Source organism: Castor canadensis, chromosome 8 (genome assembly GCF_047511655.1).
Source record: "Castor canadensis chromosome 8, mCasCan1.hap1v2, whole genome shotgun sequence".
In the NCBI taxonomy this organism is placed as follows: Eukaryota; Metazoa; Chordata; class Mammalia; order Rodentia; family Castoridae; genus Castor; species Castor canadensis.
In genome coordinates, this window is record NC_133393.1 from 11,536,594 (window position 1) to 11,548,787 (window position 12,194).

General features: G+C 40.6%; 1 protein-coding gene across 1 annotated transcript; it reads left to right on the forward strand.

Moving 5' to 3' along the window:
• Window positions 1–1,383: 1,383 nt before the first annotated feature.
• On the forward strand, window positions 1,384–9,792 carry Enpp5 (ectonucleotide pyrophosphatase/phosphodiesterase family member 5). Its single transcript, XM_020185490.2, has 4 exons — window positions 1,384–1,561; window positions 3,872–4,735; window positions 6,138–6,314; window positions 8,626–9,792. The coding sequence occupies exons 2-4, from the start codon at window positions 3,907–3,909 to the stop codon at window positions 9,051–9,053; spliced, it is 1,434 nt and encodes a 477-aa protein (XP_020041079.2). The 5' UTR covers window positions 1,384–1,561; window positions 3,872–3,906; the 3' UTR covers window positions 9,054–9,792.
• Window positions 9,793–12,194: the final 2,402 nt, after the last annotated feature.

Here is a 12,194-nt window from a genome sequence, read left to right on the forward strand (position 1 = left end):
ACAGAAACCAGCCTTCCTCTTAATCTCCATCCCACGTGTTAGAAACTATAAATCCAAGTTATTACAAATGAAGGCTGTGGCTTTGTGCCCAAATACCCTTTGGGATGGTACCCAATGAGCAGGTAGCAATAGTTGGTGAGGGACTGTCTCTCTGTTAGAAGCTTAAGAAAGGCTATGACCAAAACATCTGACTTGTTTAATTAATTAACATTCGAAATGTCTATTCCTTTTATATCTCCAACCCACCAGACAGGGGACATGCACTCCAGATGGGAGGCAATGCCACTGTTTCTGATAAGCTCCTACTTTTACCAGCTAATTAGGTGTTGAAATTTAAATTATAGCAATCAAGCAGATATTACTGCCCATTACAAGACAGAAATTAGAACTCTATCTAATTAGGTCAGAATTAGGATTGGGAATTCTGAAGACAAAGCCTTTCATAGCAGCTAGAGGTCACCGCTACCATTTAAGGTAAATACAGTTGGGTTCAAATTGGCAAATTATGTACCTCGGGCCTAAAAATATCATTGGTTACAAAATAGAAAAGAAAAATTAATTCACCACAACACAGGAACAGAAGAAACAGAACCACTGTCAAACCAGAAACGTCCTGAAGACTTCCTGAAAAGAGAAATCAGGCCTGACGTTTGTAGTTTGATGCATCTTTGGAAACAAAGCTAGAAGCAGAGTCTAGAGCCCACGTGGGACCCTCAGCTCTGCTGTCGTGCCCCTCTCTTTCCCTGTGCAAATTAACCTAATCCAGGGGCTGGCGTGGTTAAATTGGAGCGTTTTCAGGTGCTACTGCCCCGTGTGACGCGTGGATCCCGCCGAGACTTAAGTTGTAAAAACCTGCGGACACCAAGTTTTGTGCTGCAGAGTTGATTAAATAAACAACTCCTTCCTGAGGCAAAGCTCATAACACCACCTCTTAATGAAGAGAAGTAATTAAAGAACAATCCAGTGTCTCATGGACATCGTCGGATGCTCAGGTGTTCCTGAGCAAAGCGTGGGGTATGGGGTCACCTGCAAGGGATCAAGAGGGGAAAACTTGAGATAAGAGATCAGGTAAGAGCACGAAGGTAGCTTTTAACAAAATCCGAAGGTGAGAACCCACCAGCCACAGGGGTGGCGCAGTATGGTCTCAGGGCATCACTGAGACGACTTGCGTCTGGAACAGGCACACTGCAGAAAGGTTTCCTGCGAGGCCGGGCCTCCCAGCCGGGCCCCTCCCTCTCCATCCTCCAAACCCACACCGCTGCCGCCCCCGTTCCCGTTGATTGACAGGCAGCCCAGCTACTGCACGGAGCCCTGCTTGCTCGGGGCCGAGGAGACACTCGCGCAGTAGCCAATGGGAGCCAAGAAGCGGGGCGGGCGGCGCGCGGCGCGCGGGTCAGGTGCTCTGCGCTGAGGCTGCGCGCAGGTGAGCGCTGCGGCTCGGGGGGCGCCCCCAGCTCCCGCCAAGTCCCTCTGTGCCTAGCGGTCTGCGGGACGCAGCGTCCTCCAGGACCTCGCTGCATTGCCGCAAACCCCTACGGACTGCAGAGGCCTCGCTGCAAGGGTAAGAGCCCGAGGGACTGGGTGGTTGCCTCCTTTGGGGAGCCCACACGGCTCCTGAGGCCCCCAAAGCTGTCCCCACGCCTTGTCCCTGCACACCCAGTGAGCCCCCATTGGAGCTTTCGGTGGGCCTGAGGCCTGGGGAATAGGGATCGTACCTTAAATCGCCACCCTTCTCCGTGGCCAGGACGGAATCCACAGGAAGCCCAGGCGGTGCGCCCCCACCCACTCCTTGCCGAGCACCTGCTTTATGTAAACCAGCTCCACTTTGGCCTTTTGACTGGTGCCCCTACCCTCCAGGTTCCCAAGGTGGTGGGGAGGTGGGGTGGGGCGGGGAGGATTGGAAAGCAGACCGGGGAAATATGGACTCAGATCTAGGGATTCCAGGGTTTTGCGCAGCGTTTGTGCATGGAAAAGAAGGAAATCTGGGATTCCTCTCATCTCCCCCACCTGCGTTTGCCGCTTTATGTCATCGATGTGATGATGTCGGTTCTTCTTCAGATCTAGGCAGCACTTAATAGTTGCTTACTTTTGTTTGCCCCAGGAAAACAGTTTGTCTCCTGTTTACTGCAGTCACGGAATTTTAAGATGAAAATCAGGTGTTCCACATAGTTGATTCCCTCTTAGCGTTAAATTTTATTTGGCTGATAACAGATTTCCTTGTGTTAAGCAGGTGGGAGAGAAAGATGGGGAAGAAAGGAGAAAGAGAAGGAGCCATCATCCTCTGCCACATGTTAGTGAATACATTTGTAGTTTCCTGTATGCAATTCCTTATTGCAGCTATTTTTTAATGTTGCTTCCAGAATTGGAAAAAAAAATAGAGCCATTTAAGAAATCGTTTTAAATGTAAGTTTTGAGACCCAGTACCTGAAACAATCTCAGTTTAATGTCTAGTTTTGGTGAAATCACAATTAAAAAACAAAACAGAATTGCTGCCTGAACGAATACACAGTTTACCTATAGTTTGTGCTTCTGAACACAAAGCAAGCATGCCAACTAGGTCTTGTTTACCTCTGTCATATAATATAGGAAGACAAGGCAGGATCTATTTTTGAGATACAAAAAAGGCCAAACTGTGTTCAAATTACCAAGGTTTCAAAAGCTGAAGAAAGAGATTTCTTTGCTCAGCATATGGTTAGATCCAAGTTTTAATGAGCTTTTAAATCACCCTTCTATAAGATAGACAGGAAAGGGGGGAAAAAAACCAAAAGATCTTGCTTATATGCAAGCCTGATGAGAACTAACAAAGTTTACAAATGATGGTTTATCCTCAAATTAGCATCCATGAATAAGATAAAAGCTTTTTAGAATATATTCAAATTTAAAAAACAACCTTGCTCCAAAGAAACAATCCAAGGAAGAGCTTTTTCTTCACATATCACTGACAAAATTAACTGCTGACTAATTATACACTAGAAGGTCATCATCAAATTTCACAATTAGGTTTCTATTTATGACAGTTTAGAATCTAATTGTTTAGAGTACAGAAAGCTCTGATTTGATTATTAATACACAAATAGATTACATTTCACAAATACATTTGAAAGTCACAAAACTTACTTTATCTTAAGAAACCAAGTTCATCTGTTTTCCTCTCTGATACTTCTTGCCAGTCTAAGCATAGAGGTTGAAAACAGAAGAGTGTGTATATATATATATATTTTTTTTTTTTTAAAAAGCACCATATTGGATTTGCTAATCCTGCTTCCTTGTTCCTAAGGTACTTTAGTTCTAGCCATAATGATAAATGTGGTCACATCTATTTGGGTATATACATATATTTCTGGTCAGAAATCTGGGTCACCCTGAAAATGTTTCTAAAAAATTGTGTGTAATTCCTATCATATTTTAAAATGCCATTGGAGAGCTCATTAAAATAATTCCATGGCAGACTATTTTGAAAGCTTCTTGGAAACTAAAAATAAATAAAATGTTTTAAGCTGGGCTCACACCTGTAATCCTAGGCAGAGATCAGAAGGATCATGGTTCTAAGCTAGCCTGAGCAAGTAGCTCCAGTGATCCTATCTTGAAAATACTCAACACACAAAAAAAAGGGCTAGTGGAGTGGCTCAAGTGGTACAGCACCTGCCTAGCAAGTGTGAGACACTGAGTTCAAGCCCCAGTACCACCACCAAAAAAAAGAGAAAAAGTTTTAAAATGCACCTAAAACTTCCTAGCTTTTATTTGTTTATAATGGAGTTCTTCCAGCTGTGAGTGATGATGTAACTGGGATGACTAAGCACTGTCACTCAGTTTGGGGTAAGTTATACAAAGCAAAGTTGTTGTCATTAACGTCTTGATGTTTACTCCACAGAGTATCTTCCACTGACTTGACCGACTATTTTGAAAATGACTTCAAAGCCACACATGGTGTCTTTTGCACTTGCTGCCCTCACTCTTTCAACTGCATTTTCTCTCCATCCAGACCAGCAGAAGGTTCTCCTAGTTTCATTTGATGGATTCCGTTGGGATTACTTATATAAATTTCCAACACCCCATTTTCATTATGTCATGAGAAATGGTGTTCATGTGAAACAGGTCACTAATATTTTTATCACAAAGACCTACCCTAACCATTACACTTTGGTCACTGGCCTCTTCGCAGAGAATCATGGGATTGTTGCAAATGACATGTTTGATCCTATTCTGAACAAATCTTTCGCCTTGGATCACATGAATATTTATGATTCTGACTTTTGGGAGGGAGCAACGCCAATATGGATCACAAATCAGAGGGCAGGACATGCTAGTGGTACAGCCATGTGGCCTGGAGGAGATGTAAAGATACACAAGAGCTTTCCTACTTACTACCTGGCTTACAATGAGTCTGTTTCCTTTGAAGATCGAGTTGCCAAAATCATTGAATGGTTTACTTCAAAGGACCCCATAAATCTTGGTCTTCTCTATTGGGAAGACCCTGATGACATGGGCCACCATTTGGGACCTGACAGTCCACTCATGGGGCCTGTCATTTCAGATATTGACAAGAAGTTAGGGTATCTCATACAAATGCTGAAAAAGGCAAAGTTGTGGACTGTTGTGAACCTAATCATCACAAGTGATCATGGAATGACCCAGTGTTCTGAGGAACGGGTCATAGAACTTGACAAGTATCTGAATAGAGACCACTATACCCTGATTGACCAATCTCCAGTAGCTGCCATCTTGCCAAGAGAAGGTGAGTCTGACCTCTACTCTGACCTGAGGCTAGGTTTGCATTTGCCCAGTATGTAAGTGAACAGGTATTTTCTGGTTCTGTGTCTTTAAGGTATACTTGCCTGTGTCACAATAGTATTCTGGGATTTAATCCTTAGAGTCTGATTTTTTTCCCTCTTTCCTAGAATATTGAAATTTATGCTCTGTATGTTTTTGGCAGTTGGTTTTAACCACTTTGCAATCACAAGGTATAACAAACTACATCCTTCCTTTGTGGAGAAACTGATATGGGAAGAAACAAAAAAATTTGAACACAATTACAGTGATTTCATAGACGCCCTAAAGCCTTCAAAAGACCCTTGGTTAGGACTTGTTCAGTGGGGAAGCAATGGGATATTGAGGGAGAAAGCTCTTTTGTCAATCCGAGATTTATTTTTCTTATTTGTAAGTCAGGAAAGTCATAACAGTAGCTCTGCTGAAATCCTCAAACCAAACCTGCCACTTCAGCGTTGGCTCCGTTTTAAAGGCAGGTAAAGATTTACCATCCTGAGATCACAAAACAACTAGCAGAACATGACTCAGGCCTGCTTTTCTGAGTTATATTTTATCACTCATAGGGGTGATCTCGGTGTTACAGGAGAGAACAGATTTCAAAAGCTGGAATGTCTCACAAATGACACCTGGGCACCACCACACCTGGCTTCTTTGTTGAGATGTGGTTCTTGCTTTTTGCTCCATTGACCTTGAAAATTAATCCTCTTGATATCACCTTCCAGGAAGCTGGGATTATAGTTGTGCAGCACTTTACTTGGCACAGAATGGTGTTCTTTTGTTAGAGTATAGTAAGTGGGGACAAAGCCCCAACAAATGGATTTGAGAAACAAAAAAAGGATTAAAGCTGGTGCCTAGGAGTGGTGTGTTTACATTCAAGATAGTTCTGTTGAGAGCCTTCCATTTCCAAGCTGCTTTCAGCCTCCAGGCATCTTTTCCTAGCCTCTACCTGCTGCTTATCCACGTTTTATTGTCTGGCGATTCTTTCTCTACACCATAACTACCAGCTATGTAAACCTGGCTCCTTGTTTTTGTTTGGGTATTGCAGTAACCTACACATTCTACTTAGTGTCACTAATTAATACGTATGTGGGTGTGTGGATGTGCATATGTGTCTGAATTGACGAGCAGAGATTATTTGTTCTATAAAAAAGCCCTCTCTTAATTCTGGAAGGTGAATGAGGAATAAAGAGTAATTCTGTTTTCTTCTGAAGATTCTTTTCTTCACAGGGGTAGCATTCTAGTATAGCTGGCTGTATTTCATGATGTTCAGCTTGCTGGCTTTTTTCCTCAGCAGGGAGTTTGTTGGCCAGGGTTGGTTGGTTGTACCAAGCAGAGTCTTATTCTGAGTGCCTCCTCTCCTCTCTCTTTAGGTAAATTCAATGAAGTCTATGAGGCGCTTGCTGACGCTCATCCTAACCTTACCGTTTACAAACAAGAGGAGGTGCCAGAAAGGTGGCATTACAAACGCAACGATCGAATTCAACCAGTCATAGCAGTGGCTGACGAAGGGTGGAATATTTTACAGAATAAGTCGGATGACTTTCTGTGTGAGTATATTATAGTGTTTCTTCCCATTCTGCATCGCTTTTTGCTAACATGGAGGCTGTGGATAATACAGCAGTTTACTTACTAGTGTTTTCACTCTGTTCCTTAAATGTTGAAGGAACCACATTGTATCAGTACTTAACCTAGAAATGTGTTTTTGGACATTGGTCCTTGATATGCTCATAAAAATGTACAGGGCTGAGGTTTTTGATCGGTGATACCTACTGTGTGTGAGGTCCTGGGTTTGATCTCCAGAACTGAAATAACATAAAAAGGGCAATGTACAAAAATGTCCCTTTAGGTAGAATTGGTTTCCCATCCTATCATGTTTATTGACTAAAAGAAAAGCAGTTGCATGACAATGACATTTATGGTGTATTTGTGCCTCACAGTAGCAGATGTGTACAGGTACCTGGTTTCTAGTTCATAAGAGTTTGTACAAATAGATAGTGATTTATTAAGTGATATTTAATCGTAATGGGGATTCTGTTTTAAGAAAGTCTTTAAAGATGAAAATAATTTCCACCTTTGTATGTTCTTTCCATGTATTGTGCATGTAGCTCTTATGTTTAGAGGGATTCCTCAAAAGAAGAATGCTGTCTTTGAGGAGATTTGTATTTTACAGTCAACTTAAATTTAAGATGGCTCCCTAAAAATTTTGGTTTTGTGAACTGTACTTGCACAATAGATTGGTCACCTTTATTTTTGATAAAAAAAAACCTTAGTAATGCTCCTGTTTCTATTACATTATGCTATTTATTCAGCAAATGATTAAATATGGCTACAAACCTTCTCAGCCATTGTTCCACAAGATAGTTTAAACCCTACACTCCAAAAGCAGTGGTTCTCAGTGTACTTCCTAGCTTAACAGTATCTAAATCACCTGGGGATGTGATAGAAATGCACATTCTTGGACCCAATCCAGACCTAATGAATTAGAAATTGTGAGGGTAGGGCCTAGCATTCTGTTTTCCCATGGCCCCACAAGTCTCATACACACTGAAGTGTGAGAACCACTAGGCACTCATTATTAAATATTGTCTACTAAATCAAGCATTTTTAGTAGGGGCCACCACTACAAAACAGTCCCTATTCATGGGAAAGTTCTTATGTAAGTCATAATTATTTCATTTTACCTCTGATACTCTAGTAAGTGTTACATCAAACAATTCTCTTTGCCTTCGTAACTAGGAGTCTAGATGCCAAGTCATAGAAATGAACCCAGCAGCCACTTGGTCAATTCTAAATTATATCACAGTATACTTCTTAACATGATTATCAGTTAATTAAATAGATTAGCAATTAGCATAGTACCCTGTCGGATAATTACTATTCATTTATAAGTCCAGCATTCTTTTTACTTGGATAAACTCAAAAGAATCACGGCACTTACAATGACTTCTCAAGGTGATTTTCCAGGCAGATTGCCTGGACAGATCAGTTCAAGACTTTCAAAGAAATTGTTTTAGGATATTCTTTTCTTGTATTTGTGTTATTGTTGCCTATTTCTCTGCAGCAAGCATAGGTTTTAGAATTTGATTTATGAGTCATTTTCCTCACACCTTTAAAGTCAAGCCTGACTTTAAGATGGTGACTTCTGAGGACACCATCTTAGCAGCATAGCTCCTGTCTCTTGCCCCCTGATATTACGCTAAACATACAGGCCTTTCAAATGCAGCTTTGCAGATGCTGTTTTCATACTTTAGTCTGTATCACTGGCTAAAAAGTTTTACCTTATATGCATCCACACTAAAGCATACAATGCTAAGTCAGATCCTGATCTGAGCCTCCAAAGTCAAGATTTTTCCACTCTATCTACAAGTTCTGACCTTGTTTTTTGGTAGTGGGCTGTAGCTGTAACTAAAGGTTTGATTTTTGTGTTATCTTCTTTGTGTTGTTTTTCTCCTCTTTTATTGGTAATTATGTTTGTTTTCATGATTAAGACTAAGAGCACCTTTATCTTTTGAACAATAATCAGACATAGTAGGTACCCAATATTATTTGCTGAATAATAGTTTGCCAGCCAACACAAAACAAAGCAGTCTACTCTCATTTTTTTCCTCACTTCGCTACGCTTTGCTCTGTACCCTTCCTTCTCTGCCATCTAAAGTAGTATTGGCCTATGTGAAAGATTTGTGATCATTTGACCTTTCTTTTCCTGAAATGAACAGCAGAGAATATAGAAGATTATCTTATTTTAAAGTCAAATTAGATAAAAATTTGCATATAAGTTCAGAACTTGACCGTTCGACACTTAATTCCATCCTGATGCCATCTGGTTGGCTAACTTACCCATGCATTTTCTCTTTACAGTAGGCAACCATGGTTATGATAATGCATTAGCAGAAATGCATCCAATATTTTTAGCCCACGGTCCTGCCTTCAGAAAGAATTTCACAAAAGAAGCCATGAACTCCACAGATCTGTACCCACTGCTGTGCCACCTCCTCAATGTCACCGCTATGCCACACAATGGATCATTCAGGAATGTCCAGGATCTGCTCAATTCTGCAACTCCAAAAGCAATTCCTTATACACAGAGTACCACACTTCTCCTGGGTAGTGACATACCAGGAGTATATGAGCAAGAGGAGTCATACCCTTATTTCATAGGGGTCTCTCTTGGCAGCATTATAGTGATTGTATTTTTTGTAATTTTCATTAAACATTTAATTCCCAGTCAAGTACCTGCCTTACAGGATATGCAGGCTGAAATTGCTCAACCATTATTGCAAGCTTAATGCTTCTTTGAAATGGAATTGCATATTGAAGTGGAGATTGCAAAATCATGTCAATGTTAAAAGTTTCAAGTTCTAGGAAGCAGTCTCGGACATCTGCTGAGGTCGTCAAGCAGTTAATCCATACTTCAGCACAGTCACACATATAACATGTACACACAGAGACAGACCAAAACACTTCTGCAAAAGGTCAAAGATACGAGAGTGTTTCTCCATTGTTCTCTCTAGCTTAGAAGGTTGATGAGATCCTGCTTTATTTGGACTTGGCACATACAATGTATATTTTTAGCAACTTTGCACTATTTACAGTACTTTATACATTGCACTTTAAATTACTCTCCTGGGTACTTTTCTCTGAAATGCACTTTATAGACAATTATGTCTATAACTTGGTGGAAAATGACAGCCTTTTGCATCCATATTACAGAATACTTGTATTTCACGTGCAACTGAAGGAAATGTCCAATAATTGCTGAGTAATGTAGAAATCTTATCTCCTTAAGTTGGGAGAACAAGAAGAAAGTAAAAACTGTTGAAGATTAAATGCAACACACTTTGCACCTTGAATTTTTGGGGCGATGCAGTCCCAGGAGCAGGTTGCATCTGTGGGCGTTGTTTGTTATGTTTCTTGTTCCAAAGGACATAATAGGTTCATATTTCTTTTTTCCTCCAAAGAGAGTCAAATGCTGACAGATCCATGCTAAACACACTGTTTCTCTCATTAAAGTTAATTATTGCTCTCTGCTGATTAGTCATTACTCTGATTTTCATAATCATAAAGATACTATGAATAGCGACTTCTTTTCTATGTAGTGCAGCAGTGGCCTGAAGCGCAGAGATCAGGCACCATCTCTGCAGCGTTTTCTCTTGTCTGTAATTATTTGCCTCTTTGGAAAGCTAAATCGCTGTTAATCACATTAAAAACCAAATGAGATAAAACAGTGGCTTCTTGGTTTGTTTGTTTCTGGTAGCATGCATCAGCAGAGCACAAACATCTTTTAGATTTGAAACTTTGAAGAGCCACAGTTGCAAGAAAACACAAACTTTAGTTAGTGAACTATAGGCCACTCAATCCTGGAAAAGAGGTGTGAGGAGCCTGGAAAGAGAAAATAGGCAGGGACCCCATCTGAGATCTGCATCTGGCACATTGGCAGAGGGTACCTACCAACAGCCACTAGTGAAAAAGAAAAGTCTTGGTGGTAACAGATATTGAAACAAAGAGTAGCTAAGATTATTTATCCCTATTTCCAGAAATATTTGAATACCCACCTGCCAGGTGTTCATTGGAATCAAAGATGAATCCACATTCAAGGACTTCTTACCACCCAGGTAGAAATTTCACTTGCCTGCTCATCTCAGCGTCTCATTGTCTGAGGGGTAAAGAATTTGGGGAGAGAAATAATATTACATATGGCTGCTTAAGAAGGCAGGCATGCTACCACTTGTGCCACTCCACCAGCCCTTTGTTGTGTTGGTTATTTTTGAGATGGGGGTTCTTGCTTTGTGCCATGCTGGCTAAACTGAGATCCTCCTATTTGTACTTCTCCCAAATAGATGGACTTGCAGGTGTACACCACCATTCCTAGCCATTGGTTGAGGTAGGTTTTGCTGGCCTTGAACTGTGATCCCCCCCCCCCGACTTTCGCCTCCCACGTAGCCACAATTACAGGTTTGAACTACAGTGCCTGGCTGAGTCATTTTTAATTATTAAAATGATTAATTAACCTCAATAGTATAGAGTAGAATAATTTGAAATGAGCAATAGTTATTCTACCATTGAGGTTTTTAATTAATCACAAAAAAAAGCTGAGAAATTGGATGGTAGATAGCAAAGTTCCCCACCAGTCTGGGTTTGGGTTAACATCCTAAGATGCATGAGTACTTTTGTTGGCTTCCTTTGTAGTTACAAAGTCATCTGTAATATTGAGATGTCAGTATGATGACTTAAAGGTTATTAGTCCATCTCAAAGCATTACTGTAAAATGCTATCTGTGCATTTAAATTGTTGCATTAAATCTATGCTAGTATCTTAGAAGAAAGTACAGTCTGTGACAGTGATGAGAGCATTAAAATTCTGATATGAAGATTGGATTATTGAATGGTTTGTTTACAGATTTCTATTTTTCCTATAAAATATCAGCAGGAGAGGCTACCTGAAGGACAATAAAATTTTAAACTTCTCTGAGAAAATCTTATCACTCATGGCTCTTCTCTTCTGTAGCTTTTTTATTGTTTTAACTGCATGCTTCATGTCAGATTTTGTATGTAGTAAACACAATCTAGCATTTGGCGATCAAATTTAGCCAATCTTACTAACTGTAAATAAGGCTCAACGTGCCCCTCCTTTAGCCATTTTTACAACTTAATAATTGATAAGATTTTTCTTATTCAGTGTATGTTTCAGTTTTTTCTCCCTCTGACACCTTCCATTTAGGTTTAAATTGCTTTCAGAATGCTTTCTGGGTCTGTAAAGTAAAGTGAGCATCCTATTATTACTCTCAACTTTGTTTCTTTGAAGAGCCTATTTCTAGAAAAAATCTAAGGAAAGACCTAGCTCTTCTAGTTGTTAAATTTTTCCAGTTATTTATTAGCTGAGGGAGACAAATTTATTTGATAATCATAGAGTAGCAAGGTTCTCATGGATTATTCAACCACTTGATTTAACAAAGACCCTTGCAAAGCTGTGAAATGACTTTCATGACATTAGTGCCAGAGCTGGATTCAGAACCTAGGTTTCCTGATTCAGTTTATTCTCAGTCAAGGTACAGCCCAAGTTGTGACTCCGATTCATTTTAGAGGGAGCCAGAGCAGGAGGTGGTTCACTAAGGCTTCTACCACTTTTGATCTTCAGCTATGCAAGCTTTGTAGCCTTCTTCCAGGCTGGCCAGTGCTGCAGGACAAAAATTCCATGAATGCTGGAATTTTTTCTGGTCAGAAAAAAATGTGCATGCCTTTCCTTACTCCTCTACAATAAGCAGAATGATAAGCCCTGGAAATGATGCAAGAGACTTCAAAAGGTCGTAAGAAGGCAGCAATCTAGTTAGGGACCCCAGGGCTGGAGGAACAGCACAGTGGCAGGGCTTCACATATTCCTTCCTGGTCTCTGCCTCCCAAGTAGCCAGAATTACAGGATTGAGCCACTAT